At 42.5% G+C, this 23,080-nt stretch overlaps 1 protein-coding gene across 3 annotated transcripts in view; it reads left to right on the top strand.

Annotated features, from left to right (window-relative positions):
* The window catches only part of TyrRS-m (Tyrosine--tRNA ligase, mitochondrial), an 817,527-nt gene that overhangs the window by 81,356 nt on the left and 713,091 nt on the right, over window positions 1-23,080 (top strand). For 2 of the 3 annotated variants that reach the window (XM_080273696.1, XM_080273694.1), the window contains exon 1: window positions 13,120-13,373. In XM_080273696.1, the coding sequence (XP_080129822.1) occupies window positions 13,150-13,373 (224 nt within the window). In that variant the 5' untranslated portion in view covers window positions 13,120-13,149. Of the gene's footprint in view, window positions 1-13,119; window positions 13,374-23,080 lie in introns of those variants that run through there. The other variant, XM_080273695.1, reaches the window with a different exon arrangement.

Genomic DNA, 23,080 nt, shown 5'->3' with positions numbered 1-23,080 from the left:
AAGCCCCCTCGCTAATTCTTGAAATTCATTCGTTCTTGACGCCTTCCTGAAAATGACATTTACCAGTAACTGCGTAGTCCATGAACCACTGGTACTGTAATGCATTACCCATAAATAAATGTGGCCTGTTAAATCAGATTCCCCATTGTTTTTAGCTGTACGGCTGTGACAGCTCTAGTATTTTTATTCCTCAGCATAATGGCGGAAGGGAATGTCCTGTTTAACTAAACCTAACCTAACCGAGTTTAACTATACCTAATAATTTAACGAAAGCTAACCTAGCCTAAAGTCAGAAAAATACTTTAAAATAAACTGGAGGAATACGAATTGCTAAGGTCTTTCTGATGAAAGTTAAACATACATTTAGCGCTCATTCTTTTGTTCATTTTTGTGTTTAATGTGAAAGAGAGAGTATTGATGCAAACAGTAATATATCCCATTAACCCCTTAATAACCTCCGGCACTGAACAACCCTTTACAGTACCGATGTCAGTGATGTCAAGTTAGTGTGAGCTATAAAGAAAACTGAACAATTATGGAGAGGGAACGAAAGTCACTGGTATGTTTACACGACTCTACGCTGCAATTCCAAGCAGTCAGGGGGTCGGTTAATCTTAGATGTTTTCGCCCATTTGGTAAATGCACCACAACTTTATCAATTCTTCCATGACTCATAGCGAATCATAGCGTGGGTTTAGGAAGCTAAATAACACAGTGCTAGGTGAGCCAGATGATTATCTTCACATCTTTAAAAAAAATAAATTGATTTCATAATAATGGAAGACACTTACACTACGTACTCAGAGAGGGATTAAATTTCTTCCATTTTCTTAAAGATGTGAAGATAATCATCTGGCGCACCTAGCATTGTGTTATTTAGCTTCCTAAACCCATGCTATGATTCGCTATGATTCACGGGAGAAATTACAAAGTTGCGGTGCATTTACCACATGGGCAAAAACATCTGAGATTAACTGACCCCCTGGCTGCTTGGAATCGTAGCGTAGAGTCATGTAAACATACCAGTGACCTTCGTTCCCTTCCCATAATTGTTCACAGTTTTTTCATAGCTCACACTAACTCGACATCACTGACATCGGTACTGTAAAGGGTTGTTCAATGCCGGAGGTTATTAAGGGGTTAATGGAATACATTACTGTTTGCGTCAATACTCTCCCTTTCACATGTAAACAAAAAAATTAACAAAGGAATGAGTGCTAAATGCACATTTAACTTTCATCAGAAAGACCTTACCAAATCATATTCCTTCACTTTATTTTATGCAATTTTTCGACTATTTTATTTTGTGTTTGGAAAAAGTACTGTATACAGTACTCACTGCAAACATATTTCTAATAATATAAGTAGTGATGAGTTCACCAATACAAGTGATGTACTGAGCTGGTAGGTAATATTCCGTATCATTTCGGCCATCCAGGAAGTGTTTTCTGACTTGTAGGCCTACTGTGTCATTGCACTCGTATATGTTCACTATCTGTCTATCTATTGCCAGACGCCTCAATTCCGTTCGAGGTGGCCACAAACAAATCGCCTCCACGTCGCCATGTCCCCCGCCATTTCACTACCCTGCTCTCAATTCACACACCCCTCTCTCATACACCTCTCCACCCCATCCCTCCATCTCATCCTTGGCCTCCCCCCCCCCCTCTTCCTCCCTCCACCTCACTCACATACACTCTCTTCGTCAGTCTTTCACCCTCCATCTTCTTCACATGACCAAACCACCTCAGTGTGTTCCTCATAACACTTCCTATCACATCCACATCCACACCACAACGCTTCTTTATATCCTCATTCATCAGCCTGTCTCTCCATGTGACTCCACAGGCTCCTCTTAAATAACTCATTTCCACTGCTCTCACTCTTGACTTGTGTCCTTCCAGCAACGTCCAAGCTTCACTTCCATACGTTAGAGTTGGTATCACAATACTCTCATGTAGTAACTTTTTCACTTCCATGCTCACTTCCCTGTTTCTTATCACTGCTTTCAAAGAACCAGCAACCTTTCTTCCCTGCTGTACCCTTTCAAGCACTTCACCCTCCAAACCTCCATCCTTACTATTCACCCTACCCAAGTACTTAAACTTACTCACATTTTCCAATTCCTCACCATCCAACCTCGCTGTACATTCACTGACTTCACCTCTCTCAAAGACCATCACTTTACTCTTCCCTACATTCACCTTTAAATTCCGTTTCTTACACACTCTCCCAAACTCATCCACCAAGCCTCGCAGCTCTCCTTCGTCTTCACTCAGCAACGCAGTATCATCTGCAAACAACAGTACAGGGAGTTTCCAAACACTGCCCTCACTCACCAGGGCGACTCCAACATCCACTACACTAGCTTGTACCTCTTTTATTACCCCATCCATGTACAGATTGAACAACCATGGAGACATGACACATCCCTGTTTCAACTCAACCTTCAAAGAGAAAAATTCACTCAGTTCACCATCCACACATACTGCAGCCTTAGCACCATCACACATACTCTTCACAGCATTCAACAATTTCCCATCTACTCCATATATTCTTAATACTTTCCACAATCCTTGTCTATCTACCCTGTCATATGCTTTCTCCAAATCCATGAAAGCCGCTTACAACTTCTTTCCCTTCTCTAGAAACTTTTCCACTAAAGATCTAAGAATGAATATCTGATCTACAGAACCTCTTCCCTTCCTAAAGCCTCCCTGTTCTTCTCCAACTAATTCCTCTGTTTTTTCTGTAACTCTGTCAATAAGTATCCTGCCATACACTTTTCCTATTATACCAAGAGGACAAATGCCTCTATGATTACCACACACTTCTTTTTCCCCTTTTCCTTTGTACAAGGGAATAATTATACCTGACTTCCAATCCTCCGGGACTCTACCTTCCTCCCAGGCCAATCTGCACATCTTCCACATCCATTCTACTACTATCTCTCCCCCATGCTTCAGCATTTCACCACACACTCCATCAATTCCTATGGGGCTTTCCCCAATTTAACTTCCTTCATTGCTTCCACAACTTCTATCCTACTGATTTCTTCCTGTCTTCTCACCTCCCTCCTCCCATCCATTCCCCAGCCACTTATACTCGCATTACTTCCATCCTCTATGTTCAACTAGTCCTTAAAATGTTCTCTCCATCTTCTCATTTTTTCTCCCTTCTCCACTACTAATCTACCATTTTTATCTTTCACTCCCCTGCTAACTTCACTTCCACCCTGTCTTATTCTTTTCACCTCTTTCCAGAACATTTTCTTACAGTCCCTCCACTTTACACTCAAATTCCTTCCAAATTCTTCATCCGCTCTCTTCTTACTCTCTCTTACTAATCTTTTCACCTCTCTCTTTCTTTCTACATATAACTCTCTCTTCCGCCTCTCAACTTCTTCCACGCCCCTATTTCTCATCCATTCATTGTATGCTTTCTTCTTTTGTGCCACAGCCTATCCCACCTCTTTATTCCACCACTCTGTTCCTTGCACCCCCCCCCTCCATCTTCTCTTCATCCCACACACCACATCACATGCTGCACATATTTCTTCTGTGAATATCCTGCACACATCTTCCACATCCCCCATCTGCTCCAATTCATATTTGCCTAATCGTTCCTCCACTTCTCTCTTATACTCTGCCTTTTTTCTCATCCTCTTGTAGCCTTTCCACTCACCTTACAAATACTCCTTCTTCCCGTCCTTCCATTCTTCTATTTCTCCATCTTTTTTGGATCTTGATTCTCGCCACCACCAAGTAGTGGTCAGAAAATCCACTCCCCCAACCTCTATAAGCTCTTGCATCCATTACACATTTTTACATCTTTTCATCCACACACACATAATCAATCATTGCCTTCCTTTCATTCAGTTCACCACCCACCCTTCTCATCACTCGCCATGTATACCTGTGGATCATGTTGTGCCTGAAGAGGGTATTGGCTATCACCAACCCCCTCCCAGCACAAATGTCCACTAATGCACTGCCATTCTCATCTGTCTCAGCAGGCACACCCCACTCACCAACTATTCCATCCACCTTCACATTTCCTACTTTACCATTCATATCTATCTATCTATCTATAGCCCGACGCCCTAATCCCGCAAAGGGTGGCCGCAGACAAAACGCCTCCAAGTCACTCTGTCACCCACCATTTGACTCCCCTCCCCCCAACTCACCCCCCCCTCCCTCATATACCTCTCAACTCCATCCCTCCACCTCATCCTCGATCTACCCCTCCCTCTCCCTCCCTCCACCTCACCTACATACACCCTCTTAGTCAGTCTTTCATTCTCCATTCTCTCCACATGTCCAAACCACCTCAGTGTATTTCTCCTAATCTTTTCAACCACATCCACATCTACCCCACAACGTTCCTTCATTTCTTCATTCGTCAACCTGTCTCTCCACGTCACTCCACATGCTCCTCTCAAGTAACTCATTTCCACTGCTCTCACTCTTGACTTGTTCCCCTTTTGCAAGGTCCACGCCTCGCTTCCATATGTCAGGGTAGGGATCACAATACCATCATGCAGTGACTTCTTAACTTCCATACTCACCTCCCTATTTCTCATCACTGCTTTCAGTGTACCAACAACCTTTCTTCCCTGCTGTACCCTTTCACGTACTTCATCCCCCAAAGTTCCATCCTTACTCATCACACTACCCAAGTACTTGAATGCACTCACGTTCTCCATATCTTCACCATCCAACCTCACTGCACACTCTGTGACTTCATTCCTCTCAAACACCACAACTTTACTTTTGTTTACATTAACTTTCAGCTTCCTCCTCCTACACACTGTCCCAAATTCATTCACCAAACCTTGCAACTCCCATTCATCTTCACTCAACAATACTGTATCATCAGCAAACAGCAACATCGGAAGCTTCCAAATCTCACCCTCATTCATTAGGGCCACCCCCACATCCACTGCCCTACCTTGCACCTCCTTTATAACCCCATCCATATATATATTAAACAGCCATGGTGACATCACACAACCCTGTTTCAGTCCCACATTGAGATCAAAGAACTCACTCAGCTCACCATCCACTCGCACCGTAGCCCTAGCTCCCTCATACATACTCTTCACAGCACTCAACAATTTCCCCTCCACTCCATATATTCTTAATACCTTCCACATACCTTGCCTATCTATTCTGTCATAAGCTTTCTCCAAGTCCATGAAGGCAGCATACACTTTCCTTCCCTTCTCGAGATACTTCTCCACTAAACATCTTAGAACAAATATCTGATCTACACACCCTTTTCCCTTCCTAAATCCCCCTTGTTCTTCTCCAACTAGCTCCTCTGTCATATGCCTAACCCTATCAATGAGTATTCTACCATATATTTTACCAGTCACACTAAGAAGGCAAATACCCCTATGGTTGCCACATACTTCTCTCTCCCCTTTTCCTTTGTACAGAGGAACACTTATACCTGATTTCCAGTCCTCTGGAACCCTTCCCTCTTCCCAAGCCAATCTACACAACTTCCATATCCACTCCACAACAATCTCACCCCCATACCTAAGCATTTCACCACACACTCCATCAATTCCTGGGGCCTTTCCCAGCTTAATCTTCTTCATCGCTTCCACTACTTCCGACCTACTGATCTCTTCCTCCCTCCTCTCATCTCTTCTTCTCCCAGTCATTCCCCAACCACTTATACTCACACTGCTCTCACTCTACATTCAACAAATCCTCAAAGTGCTCCTTCCATCTCCTCAATTTCTCTCTCTTCTCCACCAACAATCTATTATTCCTATCTTTCACTCCCCTACTATTTCCCCTTTCACACTGCCTTACTTTCTTTACCTCCTTCCAAAACAATTTCTTACTCTCCCTCCCTTTCACACTCAGATTCCTCCCAAACTCTTCATCCACTTTCTTCTTACTCTCGTTCACCAGTCTCTTAACCTCCCTTCTCCTGCTCACATATACCTCTCTCTTCTCTCTCTCATCTTCTCCCCTACCTCTACTCGCCAACCATTCACCATATGCCTTCTTCTTTTGTTCCACAGCTCGTTTCACCTCATCATTCCACCATGCTGTCCCTTGCACACCCTTGCATCTCCTCCTCACTCCACAAACCGCCTCACACGCTGCGCTAATCTCTTCCTTGAATATCTTACATACATCTTCCATCCCTTCCATCTGCTCTAGCTCATACCTTCCCAATCTTTCTTCCACTATGCTCTTATACTCTGTCATTTTCTCACTGTCTTGCAATTTCTCCACTCTTCTCACAGGAGCTTCTTCCTCCTGTCTTCCCCTTCGTCTCCTCAACCACTTTCTTTGCAGCTCTACCTTGGCCATCACTAAGTGATGGTCCGAGACTCCATTCCCCCACCCTCTCCACACCCTTGCATCCAACATTTGTCTTCTCATTCGCTCATCCACACACACGTAGTCTATCATTGCCTTTCGTTCAACAAGTTCACCATCCATCCTCCTCATTACTCTCCATGTATACCGGTGGATCATCTTATGACGAAAGTAGGTGTTGGCTATTGCCAACCCCTTACCAGCACAGATGTCCACCAAAGCACTACCATTCCCATCTACTTCAGCTGGCACACCCCACTGACCAACCACTCCATCCACTCGTACATTCCCAACTTTGCCATTCATGTCTCCAATCAACAGCACTCTCTCGCTCCTCTCAAACTTGTCCATACATGCTTCAACTCTCGCCCAAAACTCATCTTTCACTCTTGCCACTCGATCCTCTGTTGGAGCATACACACATACAATCGCCCATGCTTGTATACCTACTTTCATCCTCACCCATACAATCCTTGCACCCACTGTTCCATACTCTCTTATATTCTCCTTCCACTTCTTGCTTATCATCAGACATACTCCCTCTCTTGCCCTCTCATTCTCCCTGACTCCCGCACATATACCTACACCGTATTCCCATTCTCTCATCCTTTCACCTTACCATTTAGTTTCAGTCAGTCCATATCCACTTTTGCATCCTCAGGCACCTGGACAATCTCTCTCTCTTTCACTTCATCATTCACTCCTCTCACATTCCATGTTCCTACCCTCAGAATGTCCTTTGTCCGTTCCTTAGTCATCAACGTATGGTCCGTCCGGGTCCGAGGCGCTTTATTTGCCTTTTTAGTTAGTTCTTTTTACGGGGGTGGGGCACTAACCCACCACCAACCCTTTTAGTCGCCTCGTACGACAAGCAGGGATACTGGGGGAGTATTCTTGAAACCCCCCTACCCCCATGCACACTTCCACATTTGTTCAGAACTCTTCTCTCACACTGCTTGCACGAACTTGCGTTGGCGCATACACACACACAATCTCCCACATTTGTATTCCAACTTTCAATCTTACCCACACAATCCTTGACCCAACTGATCCATACTGTCTTATGCTCTTCTTCCATCTTTTAATCACAACTATACATACTCCTCCTTTTGCCCTGTCATTCTCACCTACTCCTGCACATATACCCCATCCATACTCCCATTCTCTCATACTCTCACCTCTCATTTTACTTTCAGTTATTCCACATGCATCAGCTTTCGCACCCTCAGCCACCTGGACAATCTCTCTCTCTTTCACCTCATCATTCGCTCCCCTTACATTCCATATTCCAATTACCATGTCCTTTGTCCTGTCCTTGGTCATCATCTTTTTGTCAGTCCTTGTCCGAGGCTTATTGTTTGTCTTTTTGGTTAGTTGTTTTCCGGGGAGGGGCACTATCCCTCCACTAACACTTTTATTCGCCTTTTACAACAAGCAGGGATACTGGGCAAGTATTCTTGAAAAAAAAAACTACCCCCAGGGGTGGGTATAGTACCGTATTGACTGCAGTATTGTACAATATACAGTACTTTCTCCAAACACAGTTATAATACCATAAGTGGTGATGACAGTGTTCACCAGTATATTTAAGGTACTGACTGGGTATTTTTTTTTATTATTCGGCAAATCCAATTTCTCGGCATCATCCTGGTCCCATAGATGCCTAATAATAGGACTTTTACTGTATATGTATATATTTAGATAGATAGATAGATAGATATAGATATATATATATATATATATATATTTATATATATATATATATATATATGTGTGTGTATATATACACACACACACGCACACAATATATATATATACCCACCCTTCTCATCACTCGCCATGTATACCTGTGGATCATTTTGTCCCTGAAGAGGGTATTGGCTATCACCAACCCCCTCCCAGCACAAATGTCCACTAACGTACTGCCATTCTCATCTATCGCAGGAGGCACACCCCACTCACCAACTATTCCATCCACCTTCACATTCCCTACTTTACCATTCATATCACCGATCAAAAACACTCTCTCATTCCTTCCAAACTTTTCCATGCACACTTCCACATTTGTCCAGAACTCTTCTCTCACTCTGCTAGCACGATCTTGCGTTGGCGCATACACACACACAGTCGCCCACATTTGTATTCCAACTTTCAACTTTACCCACACAATCCTTGACCCAACTGATCCATACTGTCTTATGCTCTTCTTCCATCTTTTACTCACAACTATACATACTCCTTCCTTTGCCCTCTCATTCTCACCTACTCCTGCACATATACCCCATCCATACTCCCATTCTCTCACACTTTCTCCTCTCCATTTTGTTTGTCATTCCGCATACTTCCACTTTTGCACCCTCAAGCACCTGGACAATCTCTCTCTCTTTCACCTCATCATTCGCTCCCCTTACATTCCACCTAGTCATTACCAAGTCCTTTGTCCGGTCCTGGGTCGTCATCGTTTGGTCAGTCCTTGTCCGAGGCTTTTTGTTTGTTTTTTTAGTTAGCTGTTTTCCGGGGAGGGGCACTAACCCTCCGCCAACCCCTTTAGTCGCCTTTTACGACAACCAAAGATACTGGGGGAGTATTCTTGAAAAAAACCCCTACTCCCAGGGGAGGTTATTCAGCTAAATGCCTTATATGTATATGTTGGGTCTGGTTAGTACTTGGATGGGTGACCGCCTGGGAACACCAGATGCTGTTGGCATCCCTACGTCAAGTGGGGTTGGTGAAGGATTAGTGCCCCTCCCTGTAAAACAATTAACTCTAAGCCCTTGGCCACCCCTTCTGGGATACATGGTGTCTGGCAATGAATGAAAAAATGAATATATACAAAATGTCCTTAGGCCAAGTCCAAATGTTGACAACCCTGTGCCCTGTTTGATCCCATTTTGAACCATATTCTAGGTAGGATAAGATTCTTAGTGTCATTTCTTCCTAAAAAATTCAGTTTGTATATTACACCTTAGTATCAGTATTTTCATGAATGTTTATGTCATTGCAGTATTGATAAAGTTTGCATCAGTCATATATTAGAGGGTATTGAGGTGTAATGTGCAAATGAGTCACTGAGGAAGTGCTATTATAAAACTCACGAAACTTTGAATAGAATTCAGACTTTCTTCCTTGTGCAACTTGTACAGCACTTCATCCTCTAAACTTCCATCCCTGCTCATCATACTGGCTAAATGTTTGAAGGCAATCTCATTGTCCATTTCCTGATCATTCAACCTTAGTATACAGCCTTTCATTCGTCTCACAAACTTTACTTACTACTGTATTCATTCTAGTTTTTTTCTTACACACACTTCCAGAATCATTCACCAGACCATGGAAAACCCATTCATCTCCTCTTAATATAATTGATTAACATTTAATGTAACATTTTTGGTCCCTATTAAACATTGCATTATGGACATTTTGCTTTATAGGAACAACATAGCCATCCACCGTCCAATCCCATTTAGTTCCACGAAGAGCATATGGAACAGGAAAGTCTGTTAGAAAAAAGCAGTTTGATTCAAGTTGCTATTTTTTTTTTTTTAATCACCCATCCCCCACCCCTTCCTCAAACCTGCTCTATCCTTCTCCAAAATGGCCATAAAAGTTTTGTTCTTAAGGAAACCTAACAACATTTATAAATGCATCTGTTGTTCTTATAATGAGCTGTAAGTGTAGAAGGGTTTGGTATGAGGAAGGAGGTGTGCAGAGGGCCTTTTCACAGTCACGTGCCTTACCCTTCTAACAAGGTTGTTTAGTGATTGAAAGTACTATATTTTTGCCACCTAGCACCTTTTTTTTAGTACTGGCATTCCACTCATGCTGTATGAATATACTGTAATGGATTTGACCATCTGCTTGTTAAATTGTGGAATCTCACGTACAGTAATAGGCGAAATGACAATACAGTATCATCAGAAACCAACAGTACAGGCAATTTCCAAACCCTACCCTCTTTCACTAAGGACATTCCCATATCCGCTGCCCTAAGTTGAAATTCTTGGGAGATGTGCTATGTGCTGGGGGTTGGGCTGGAGCTATCTCTTTGGCCAGAGTGAGGAGCGGTTGGAAGAAGTTCAGGGAGCTGTTGCTTCTCCTGACATTGAGAGGGCTTTCCTTCCATGCTAAGGGTTCTTTTTATGCAGCATGTGTTAGGAGTGCGGTGATGTATGGTAGTGAGACGTGGGCAGTAAAGAAAGAGGATATTCGCAGCCTCACATACACAAATGACAGTGATTAGGTGGCTATGCAGCACGTCCTTGAATGCAAGGCCTGGGGGGACTAGGTTTACGATGGAAGAGTTAAGAGGAAACATGGGACTGGGGTGTATTGACATTGTGATGGAGAGGTAGATTGAAATGGTTTTGGCATGTGGAGAGGATGGAGGATGACAATTGGATGCAGAAAGTGAGAAGTGTTGACATTGAGGGTAGAGTTGCAAGAGGCAGACTGAAAAAGACCTGGGATGAGTTTATAGTGTGACATCATGGATAAGGAACAGAATAGGGAGGCTGCCGGAGATTGAACAGCATGAATAGGCGTCATTAAGTGATGGAGGCCAACGCGTGCAAGCACGTTGGAGCCTTTATAAATGAAACAGACAAAACGATTCCATAGATATGTTGAACAGCCATGAAGACATGAAGCAGCCCTGCTTCAATCCAACATTCAATTCAAAGAACTTTCACTTTCCACTCATACTGTCACCCATGTGCCCTCATACTGTTTATAGGATACCATATGGAATCTATCTTCAGCCCTGTCTTCATCCCATCTGGACTAGAGATTGAGGTACACTTTTAATGTGTCTGACTTTGGGTATAGGCTTTATAGCCTGCTCCCAAGGCCCAATAGTCCTCCTACATACCATACACCTCTGCATGTCACCACTTCAGCGCTAACACCCACTGTCCATATTGAATACATGCTAGTGCTGTCTCATACAGGACTGATGTATTGGTATTAGCGGAGGTATTTTTGCAACATGTCGGCAGGTCTTCTAGTAGATCAGTAATGTCTGATTTTATGAAATTCAAATCCTTAAACTGTTCCCTGTCCCAGCAGAGATTTGAACCTGGGTCCAGAAGGACTGCAGGCCACCTCTTTACTGATTGAGCCACTGCCTCCCCCAAGCCTTCTCCTCCCCCACAATGTTAATAAAAGTGCAGAAATAGGGATCTGATTTCCCATGACCTGGTACTGTTAATGTTTCTTGATGTTATTTTTATTTTACCAGAAGTAATAAAAGTTTTGCCTTCAAATGTGCACATAGATACCACAATTTCTGACCCACCTCACTTAACATTGATGTGAGGCTCAAATCCCTTTTTGCCTGTAGGCCCCCAGTGTTGGTCACAGGGCAACACATCTATAAACATACAGAGTGTGAAACCACTGAATCCTGAATGTGAACCAAACTTGGCAATGCTCCCATTCTTAACGTATTTCCTTTCATTTATGTGAGTATAGTTTTATTGAATTTATATTTCTTTGTGGTAGGTGGGGACGCTTAACATCCACTCACTCGATGTAGTGCTTTTCTCGGGTGTCTGCCCTTTCCTCTCCTCCATATCCTGTCTTTCTTTCCTTCATTCCTTCTTCTTCCTTCTGCCTGTGGGTGACTGAGTGACAAGCCAAATGATTTGCTGTTCACCAGAAAACCATTTACTATGCTGGGCGGTAACCACAAAACCAAATGTTGGCACCTGGTGGTGTAATGGGTAAATACGGCGCTCCAATCGGATTGAGCCAGTGAAGGTTTATATCCAAGGGGCGGTTGGGGTTTATTGCTCACATAATGCCACTCAGGGATGAGTGAGGCTGGTCACTTTCATCTTAAATGTCAGGACCAACTTGCCTAGCCCTGGGCTCCTATGCTCCTCATGGGACAACGTAGGATTGGATGATGGATGGATGGATTATCTCCTGCAATACTGGTAGCATCCAACTACATGAAAATGCTTTTGTGAGGTTTAGTGAACCTTCAGGTTAGCCAGCAAAGCACTCATTAGTGGTGATTTTGTGTCTATGGGTCTTACTTTCTAACCTTCCATATATTTAACACAGAAACACCTGTCATTTGTTTCTGCATGCAGGGAGGTACAGTGGTATAGATACTATTTACTGTGATGTGAGATTTATCTGTACTAATGTTGAGCATTGCCAGAAAACCATGAACATGACTTAAGGTTGAACATTGCTGTTTGGTTTGATGGATGCTAGAAGCTGCATCAACACTTTCCAAATTGTAGATCCATCCATCCATCATCCAATCCTACATTGCCCCATGAGGAGCATAGAAGTCTGGGGCTAGGCTGTTGGTCCCAGCATTTAAGATGAGAGTGACCAGCCTCATTCATCCCTGAGTGGCATTACATGAGCAATCAACCACAGCCACTCCTTGGATATAAACCTTCACCAGTTCAGTCCAATTGGAGCGCAAATAATTACACACTAAACCACCAGGCGCCAAAATTTGGGTATATGGTTACCACCCAGCATAGTAAATGGTTTCCTGGTGTACAGGAAACCATTTGGCTTGTCACTTAGTGTAGAGTCACCCACAGGCAGAAGGAAGAGGAAAGAATGAAGAAAAGAAAGTTCCCTGTGGTTGTTGTTACTGTTGTATCCAATTATATAAACCATTGTCAACACGGCAGCCCTACTGTATTGCAGAATATTTGATAATGAGGATTCAAAGGTTTCACACTGTGTCTTCATGTGTATATTGTCGCATGACCAATACTGTGGACCTCCAGGTAAAAAGAGCCTAAGGACCTAGGGCTTCACCTCAAGACTGAGAAAGATGGGCCAGAAATCATGGTGTCTGTGTGTGCATACCTGGTTTTTAATTACTGTATATTTTCAGATGCAGCTATTTAGTCAAGCAATCAGAAGATCCACAGTTGTCATCAGACTACCATGGAAGGCAAATCACGTCAACTTTTTCTCACGAAGAATGTATACTTCTCGCAACATCTTGAAGCTAGAGGAGAGAGGGTTATGGGCTGACTACTTCCCTCAGTCTAAGTATGTAACTGATAAAGCTAGATATGTAGTAGCTTATGTGTATCTTGGTTTCCAAGACTTAAATCACCATGAAATTCATTATTGTTGCCTTAAACTTGCTCATTTGTACATTATTGACACTGAGTTTGTATGCATATATTTACTGGTATGTGTGTAACAGAACTCTGAACCTTGACAGATGTTTCTAAAAAGACTTTGCAGATACAATCATTGGGTATTCATTGGTTGATAATCCAAGGTTAGTCCAGATTGATATCCTCAGAAAAGGTATGCTACCACCTGTGATGGCTTTTCTGTTGTGTGCCGAATTGGCCATATATGAGGATTGGGCTACAAGGAATTTGAAAATATCAACATTAATAATTTTCATAGCATTAACACATCACATTTAAGATTAGAAAATATCATGTGAAAAGAGCTTTGACATAATATTAAGTGCCTGCTGGGCAATGTTATGCTTTACTTTTGCCTTGTATAAGGGAAAAAATAAGCAATTTCTAAAACTTAACAGGTGGATGGGCTTTTATGTTACACTGTACTTCCTTGTTCACAGCTAAATCAAAGCCTAACACTGTTCAGCAAGTATGTAGAATTATGTCAGTGTTGTTTTCACTCCATATTTTTCTGCTTTAACCCTTAACCGCTGGGTGTTAGTATGGACTGCAGCAAAAGAGGTTGCGGGAGGCTGCAGAATGTTGGTAGGAACCGCAGTTGTTTTCGCGGCACAGTTTGAAGTGGCCGCCACTTGATCTCATCACCAAAAACAAGGGAGAGACTCCCGCCAGCTGTGGGAAGCATTCCTCAGTCATCTCTGTGACTTATCCAGGTGTAAGATGATGTTTTCTTAACCCTTATCGTCCGATTTTGTTCCTGCCACTCATGAACTATTGCCTTTTCCATCACTGCCAAGTCTCTTTCCAGGGATACTAGGAAATGACTCAGTGATAGTGCCATAGGGCATGCCTTGGACACCACTTTGTCTAGTTTATCTAGTAATGGAGAAGTTATCATGTTGAGAGCAAAACCATAGTCAGGGCTAAGTGCACACACGAATACATCCTACTCCTCATGCCAAAAACTACTTCTCTTACTCACGTTGTTACTCATTGACGCAATGACCAACAGACCTGGGGATACTTTCATTTGCAAGAAGAAGAGTTGTTGAGCAGTATGGTCTTAAATTTGTTTCCCTAACTACTATAGTTTCTGAGATATTAAGGTTTGAAAATGGGCTGTTTTGGAAAAATGCCCATACAGAGAGAACTACTGTGCTGTAAATAACCTGGCATTTAGGGGTTAAACATACTTTGTGCTAGTACAAAAAAAAATTGCCATAGTTGATGTTTTCAACATCCTTGTAGCCCAAAACTCATAAGTGGCCAATTGACTGGTCTGTACATGCCGAGGGATAAACTCACTCGGTCACACTAATGGCTGTCTGTGAGGCATGCAATCTGCAGTGCACAGTAAGCAGACATTAATATTGTAATGGAACTAGTTAAGTTGCAAGAGAAATAAATAGAAGAAAAAGTGATTTAATTAGACTAGTATTTTTTTTTTTTTTTTTATACAAGGAAGAAGGAACCAAAGGCCATGAGCCAGCAGTAAACAGTTCCCTCCAAGAGAAAAACAAAATACAATAGAGAACCAAATTCAAGATCCATTCATTTCGAGATGCCTGGACACACTGCGTTTGAAAGACTGGAGATCATAGGCAGCAGGAAATACAGACAGGGGGAGACAGTTCCAGAGTTGACCTGTTGCATAAATGAAGGACTGGGAGTAACGGTTAACTCTTGCATTAGAGAGTTGGACAGATAAGGGATGAGAGTTTGCTGCTAGATGGGTGCTACGCGCCCGTTGTAAAGGTGGAGGAATGCATGCAGACAGTTCAGAGGAGCAGTGGCCATTAAAGTAGCGATAGAAAAGAGATAAAGATGCAACAGTGCGGCGAAGAGACAGAGGTTGAAGGGAGTCAGTAAGAGGAGGAGAGTTAATGAGATAAGAAGCCTTTGACTGCACCTTGCTGAGAAGTGCTGGATGTGGGGAGTCTCCCCACACATGAGAGTTGTGCTTTACACAGGGGCAAATAAAATCCGTACGTGAAGTCAACAGTGGTGCAGGGGTAAAAAAAAAAAGGTACGGAGACGGCTTAGCACACCTAATCTCTTGGAAGTAGGTTTTATATGAGAGGTAATATGATCTGTGTTTCCAAGATAAATCGCGAAATAATGAAACCCCAAGTATGTTTAAAGGTGATGCACAAGTGATCTGGGTATTGTTAAAAATTAGAGGATACTCCTGTAGAAGATTTTTTTGGATTGAGTTTCTGATGTATTAACACCTAAGGACCAATGTCTGACTGTTGTCAGTTTCAGGTCCTGCTACGTAAACTCCTAATACAGTACAGTGGAAGCTCGATTATCCAGGCTCGGATTATCCAGCTTTCGGTACATCCGGGCCGTGACTGAATGGTTCAGTGGTACAGTAGTACATAGAATTATCCATACGATAGCTCCGGTTTAAACAGGAAGCATCCAGATGCTTGGGAGAGAGGCATGGGTAAACCAGAGAGAGTCTGCTCACCCTGCCCCCATCCACACCTGCTCACAACTCGATCAGAAGGGTGGTAGTGTGGAGTTTGGTGAGGCAACTGATACACCTGACCTAGCCTAACCTTGCTTAACTACTTAATAATTTAACCTAATTTAACCAAACCTGGGCTCTAGTGTGGAAATTGGGAAACTAAATCCACTTTGGTGTACGATGAGTTTCTTCCATTAGACCCGAAACAATCGTAGGTAAGGCTTAAAGAACGTGATAATAAAAGAGGAAATCTTTCACCAAGAAAAGGTAATTTACTACCCTCAAAACAGAAAAACACAGAAAACAAACTGGAGGAATATGAAGTGAATTGAAGTCTTTGGGCTGTATGCTTAGAGGAAAAGTAATGGGTTTCCCAATTTTAGGAAACGAAATGGAAGAAGAATGTCTGCTAATCAGAAAAAAAAAAAAAATTACTCATGTGTCTTCGTAAGTTAGCATTCAGTTTTGCATTCTTCGTTAGATATCAGCTTCCCAACACATTTCGGACCGACAGAGCATGGTTATTTCTTCCTCTTACATTTACTGTTCATTCTTTTGTTCGTCCTTAAGTGTACTTTGTGTGTGAAAGAGAGTACAGTCAACCCTTGGCTATCACGAGTAATTGGTACCCTAGGCGACCCGCCATAGCCAAAATCGCGATAGCCATACTTAAGAACTAATGGGAAAAATTCTAATTGGTTCCCCGACCTCCAACTTTACCCCAACCTTACCCTATTTTCACATCTCCTTCACTAAAATACCTGGGATTACAAACCAATGCTGCAAATTAACAACAGTACAGTACATAAAGGTTATAAATAAAACAGAATTAACTGTAATAAGCCATTTTACTTAACAGTTTTGGAGAGGATGAGGGGCTTGGGTGGGTTGAAGGGGTTCCGAGGCTGGGGTGGAGTATTACTGGCCACCCCTCCGACGTTCTATCTCGTCTAGGAAGTGATCAGCTTCATCAGGAGTCTGGAAGGGACCCTGAGCATAAGGCAGGTTCTTCCTCTTCCTCACTTGCCGTCCTGGGTTAGCCGCGTTACGTGCACCAATGGTAGGAGGGTTGGATGGGGTATTGGTGGCCATTGTGGTTGAACAATAGGTCTTCACGGCTATAGCTGCTGTCGACTGGTAACGCTGACTCTCTCTGAACCTTGGCGGGAAGTAGTGATGTAAGACTCGCGAGTCAATCGTTCAAATCGAACGATTCCTTTCGCTGAATCGGGTGTATCGAGTCATTGTTTTCATTAACTCGTTCACTTAGTTTATATTCTAACATTATATTTCGGTTGAGACTCGAGAGTGGTATGTACACTGCTCATATCACTGCCTGGTATGAGGACACACCACCACTCATACCACACCATCACTGGCTGTTCACTGACCAAGTGACCAGACCTTCAGCTCGTGGCAGGCTGCGGGTTTCAGCCTCGAGTTATGGACACGAGTGTCACGAGTGACTTATAACTTTAGAACTCGACTGACTCAGGTCGCTCCGGGCAAATGTGGCGGGGCCCGACCCGGCTCACCACTCATGAGTTTGAAATACCCGGTCGCGGTATAAGTATTGCTCAGTGTTCACACCACTGCTTGGTATGAACAGTAGTGTGAGCACACATCACCACTCATAGCACAGGACCACTTGCAGGCAGCGTGTTCCAGCCTCGATTATTGAGTGTGAACAAGATTTCTTAGAACTCGAATTACATGACTCAGGCCACTCCGGACAGATGCGGTGGGGCCCGGTCAAGGCCCGGCTCACCGAGTCACTGGTGACTCTCGAATTGGGAAGGATTTTAAATAACAGGTCGCTGTGTTTTTCATTTCTGTTTTATTCTAGCAATAAAATAATAAATTATTAAGCAATCTAAATGTTTTTCTTTATCCTGCTAATAATTTAAAGCTATTTACATCACCTCAGAATGGCTTAATGTTTTTTAACGTTGTTTTACTGCAATCCTCTCAGTGCCTCACTTGCTGCAGCCAGGCTACTGACTTTGTGAATCGAGTGACTCAAGTACCCGATTCTCTTCGGTGAGTGACTCATAAAAACTCGAGTCACCAAAGTGAATCGAGTTTTCCATCTCTAGCGGGAAGGATGGGTAGCTGTAACCATGTCTTGGGCCAATCAGCGCTCGGGTAGCCTGTGACGTCGCGCCCATCACGGCGCGAGTATACGCATGGGCGGAGCCCGCGCGATTTGAATGTTTCTGGCCGACCATCGTCCGCGATAGCAGTATTTGAGGTCGCGATAAAGGTAATCATGTTGCATTTCACCTGTCCGTGATAGCCATGAAACGCGATAGCAAAACCCGTGATAGCCAAGGGTTGACTGTATTAATGCAAACAATAATGCATTCCATTAACCCCATCATACCTGTCAGCCTCGAACAATGCTGTACTGTACTGGTGTCAGGGATGTTGGGTTAGGGAGAGCTATAAAAAACTGCGAACAATTATGGGAAGGGAACGAAGGTCACTGGTATGTTTACACAACCCTCCTCTACCATCTCAAACAGTCAGGCGGCCTGCCACTTCATCTCAGATGTTTTCGCTGATATGTTTAAATGCTAATGTAACATGCACCCTAATTATGAGTAAGTTTCTTCCATTATGCCAGAAATAATCGTAGGTAAGGCTTAAGGAACGTTATGATAATAATAGAAGAAATCTCAGCGAAAGGTAATTTACCACCCATAAAATAGGCAGAAAAATACAGAAAACAAACTAGAGCAATATGAATTGAATTGGTAAGGTTATTAGGCTGTATGCTTGGACGAAAATTTATGAGTTTCACAATTATAGGGGACGAAATAGAACAAAAATGTTTACTAATAAAAAATACTTTCATCTCACGTGTTCTCGTAAGGTAGCATTCAATTCCACAGTCTTTGTTTGATGTCGCTTCCCAACATATTTCGGACCGACAGAGCATACAGTTATTTCTGCTCCTTACAGTTAAGTGTACATCTATTGCACATTCTTTTGTTCGTTCGTGTATGTGCGAAAGAGAGAGAATTAATACAAACAATAATGTAGTCCATTAACCCCTTCATGGCTGCCAGACTTGAACAATGCTTTACTGTACCGGTGTCAGTAACGTTGAGTTAGGGAGAGCCATAAAAACTGCGAACAATTATGGGAAGGGAACAGAGGACACTGGTATGTTTACACGACCCTACTCTACCATCCCAAACAGCCAGGCGGTCCTTTCATCGCAGATGTTTTCGCTAATATGTTTAAATGCTAAAGTAACATGCACCCTAACTTTATGTTTAAATGCTAATGTAACATGTCCCCTAATTTTATTAATTCTTTCACGAATCATAGCAAATCACAAGGTGGGTTTAGGGAGGAGGGGAAAAAACCAGGTGTACCAGACGAGTTTTTCCACATCTGTAAGAAAAAGAAACTGACTTTATAACTTTGAAAAAATGGTTTCCAGGTCTGCCACGGGAGCACACAAATTTCTGAACTCACGAACATTGAGGATTTGAGGGGGGTAAAGTGCTTTGCTGTAATCAGTAAAAGCATCTTACCAAATCAGTTCATCCTGATAGTCTGTTATATTTTTCTTATTATTTCTGGGTTGGTAAATAAACATTTCTTGTTAAATCTGTTTCCCCTCTGTTTTTAGCTGTTTTGGTGTGACGACTTTGATTCGTTAACGTATTGGCAGAAGACACTGTTCTGATCTAAGTGTTTAAACCTGGCCTAACCTAGCTTAACTGCACCTAATAATTTAACCTAACCTAATCTTCAGTTGGGAAATGGGAAACGAAGTCCACATTTGAGTACAATGAGTTTCGTTCATTGTGCTGGAAACAATCGTAGGTACAGCTTTAGAACGTGACGATAATAACAGGGAGGAAATCTTTCAGTAAGGAAACGTAATTTACCAAACTGAATATAGTCTGAAAAATACTGAAACAAGCTGGAGTAATATACATTGAACTGGAAAGGTCTTTCTGGTACTTAAAGTGTACATTTACTGGTAAATAAATCAGTCTAACAGTACAGTACTTGTGTTGTTTCCGCCGGATTAATCGTTCTTTCGGACTAATCGGGCACCCCTTAACACCATATAGCCCGGATAATCGGGCTATCTCTGTAGTCTCTCATTTATCCGGACACTCGGTATCCAGACTTGTTCATTATTCGGATGCTGGACCTTAGCTATATTATACCATTATCCAAATTTATTTGCTATTATCCAGACGTAAAAGGCCCCGAGAACTGTGGCTGGCCAGCTGACATGTTCAGACATTCAGTAACATGGTCACTGGGCTTGAGCCATGGGCAGGAAGTAGTCCATGACCCACAACCAGAGCTAAAATGTTCATCTGCCCGTGTACTGAATGGTCAAAGTCACTCACCCATCCAGTCACTCCCAACGAACCTCCAGCATTCGAGTGATATAGCCGTAACCTGCAAGTGGTGTCAAAACATACGCATCCCTGCTGAATGTTTAATATCACGCGGCCACCGGGCCAAGTCTTTCCCAGCTGCCACCATCATCGAACACAGACCACAAGCCACGAGTACATGTTAGGCAACAGCAGCCGTCTGCCTTTCTGCCGAATGTCGAAAATCACCTGGTCACGGTAAGTTGTGTTTCCACATGGCCACTCGGTGTCTAGCAGACAGCAAGCCACAAGTAAATGTATTGTAAAAGCACCTGTCCACCTGTTGACAGAAGGGGAAGAATGCTGCCCACAGCCCTGCTTCTCCTCCCCTCCTGTCCCTCCTTCATACCCTCCTGGCTACCCCCTTACTCCCTCAGCTGTCATCCTTCTCTGTGGTGACAGCATTGACTCATGAGTTCTCAAATTTTTTTGCAATTAATTTGACTACTATTGGTCATATTGAAATTTTGAAGTGACGACAAGAAAGCTAATGAAATTCTGCATCTAGTCATATGCTTAACTCTTGGAAGGTGCTGGCAAAATTTTGCACTAGGATGATGGGAAGTTATTTGAAGGTAAGCTTTACTCCTGAACACTTTATTCTCTCTGCATTTCTGTACTTTTCAGTTTTTTGTGTTTTTATTAGCTTATCTTTTAGTATTAACACCAGCGAAGATGATGGTATACCATTTATACCATTATAATCAATTTCTGGTAGCATGTTTGGCCTTGGAATTTTTTGTGAGCCCCAGGAACAATCACTCGTCACAGATAACTGATTTTAAAACCGTCTTCAGCTTTTTTGTGGATTTTTGTTGTTTATTCATTGTTTTCTTAATGTTTAGCATTAATATCAATAATCCTGTTTGTGTTTTGATGTCTAAATATGGCAGATTGACCTGAAAACAGTGCCAAAATTAGGAGGGGTACTGTACAGTCGACAGCAGAAGTTCATCCCTATCAGTGTGTGAGCTATGAGCCTATTGACCTGGTTACACTGTGTGAGGTGAAATTGCCTGGTATGATTTAAATGGATAATGTTTAATATTTGTGAGTCAGAGATACTGTACATTATGCCTTAGTTTAAGATATTACCAGTGTACAGCAGGTGGGATGATATTCTTACTGACAAATTTGACATTAGCATATGAATTTTATTTAGTATAGACTTGGATGCAAAGGATTATTACTATATATTGCCAGCGAGTATTTAGGAAACATTATTATTTACCATGAGTACTAAAGATAAGCCAAATGGTTTCCTGTAAGCCAAGAAACCATTTACAACGCTGGGTGGTAACCATATAACCAAACCATACGTGCTCCCTATGTGTCAAGTGGGTTGGTGGAGGGTTAGTGCCCCTCCCTGTAAAACAAATAACTCAGAGTCAAATGGCCACCCCATACGGGATTATGGCGTCTGGCAATAGATAGATAGATAGATAGATAGACTAAAGATAAGGTTACAAGACATTAGTTATGAAACCAGTCAGCCAGTAATGTCAATATACTGCAGTGCATATTTCATGATGGCAATGAGCTTTCTTTCTTAAGTCTTGTCCTGTCCTGCACTTGCTCACCATCTGTCCCTAGTGTTCTCAGTCAAGCTTTGCCATCACCCCCATTTTTTTGTTCCAGTGCTGAAAAATCTATTTTTGTAAGTAAAGTACCAAATGGAATAAAATTACGGTAATACCTTGATGATCCAACATAATAGAGCCAAAAACATGTCCGGGACTTGGGAAAAATGCCTCTGGACAGGTACTTATAGACCCCAACCCAACCCAACTTTGAAAGCCACCTAAATAACTCCCTACCGGACTTGCACAGAACCTATTTAAGACCATATTCACAGAAATAAGAGACAGAAACCATGAAATAAATGAAAAGGAACCAGAGAATGAGAAATTAGAAGTGATTATGGAAAATATTTAGCATTGTACAGGGTACTTACGACACGTCCGTGATGGTCGCGAAGATTAACCCCCTCCTCTCAGGCTCTGACAGCGTTGAAAGTGCACTTAAAGCACGTACAGTAAGCCAGTGTTGCGCAGCACTTAATCCTTTGCACTGTGAATTACAATTGTTTAACACTGCACATTCTGTTCTTACTTGCACCATGCCAGTTGCAGCATGCCAGTGTTGCACTCTGCACTTAATCCTTTGTACTCTGAATTCAGATTTCTTAACACTGCACAACACTGTCAATTCCCATGTACTGTAGTCTAGTGGCGAGGTATTGCAGTTTATTCACTGTCCACCACAAAAGCGAGCACGTGGGCAGCCATAGCGACGAGTGTGAAGTCATGAAGGTAGGTAGGTGGGAAATGGGGAAGATGCAGAGGCGCTCTAGCGGACGTCGCCGGAACTACGCGCAAAAACACAGCTGTTCATCACCGCGCAGCAAATTTAGTGTAGGGATGAACAAATGTTGGCCCTTTTTTTTTTTTTTTTTTTTTTTTTTTTTTTTTTTTTTTATACTCAAGGACAATACGTCTGGGACTTGGGGTGTCCGAGTTTTGGGTGTCCAGGTCTTAAAGGGATTCCTATAAATGTATTCAGTTAGCATCATTTATCTTGTTGACAGTTATCGGTCATCGGATAATCTGTAAACCCTGTTGTCATTAACAGGAACTAATTGTCATTGTGGCATGATGGGACAGTACTTGTTAACATTTACATAACACTTACATAGCCATTCTTAATATC

This window comes from Coenobita brevimanus, chromosome 55 (genome assembly GCF_032717465.1).
Source record: "Coenobita brevimanus isolate Jiangsu-jjx chromosome 55, ASM3271746v2, whole genome shotgun sequence".
In the NCBI taxonomy this organism is placed as follows: domain Eukaryota; kingdom Metazoa; phylum Arthropoda; class Malacostraca; order Decapoda; family Coenobitidae; genus Coenobita; species Coenobita brevimanus.
This window is presented reverse-complemented; position numbering and strand designations above follow the sequence as displayed.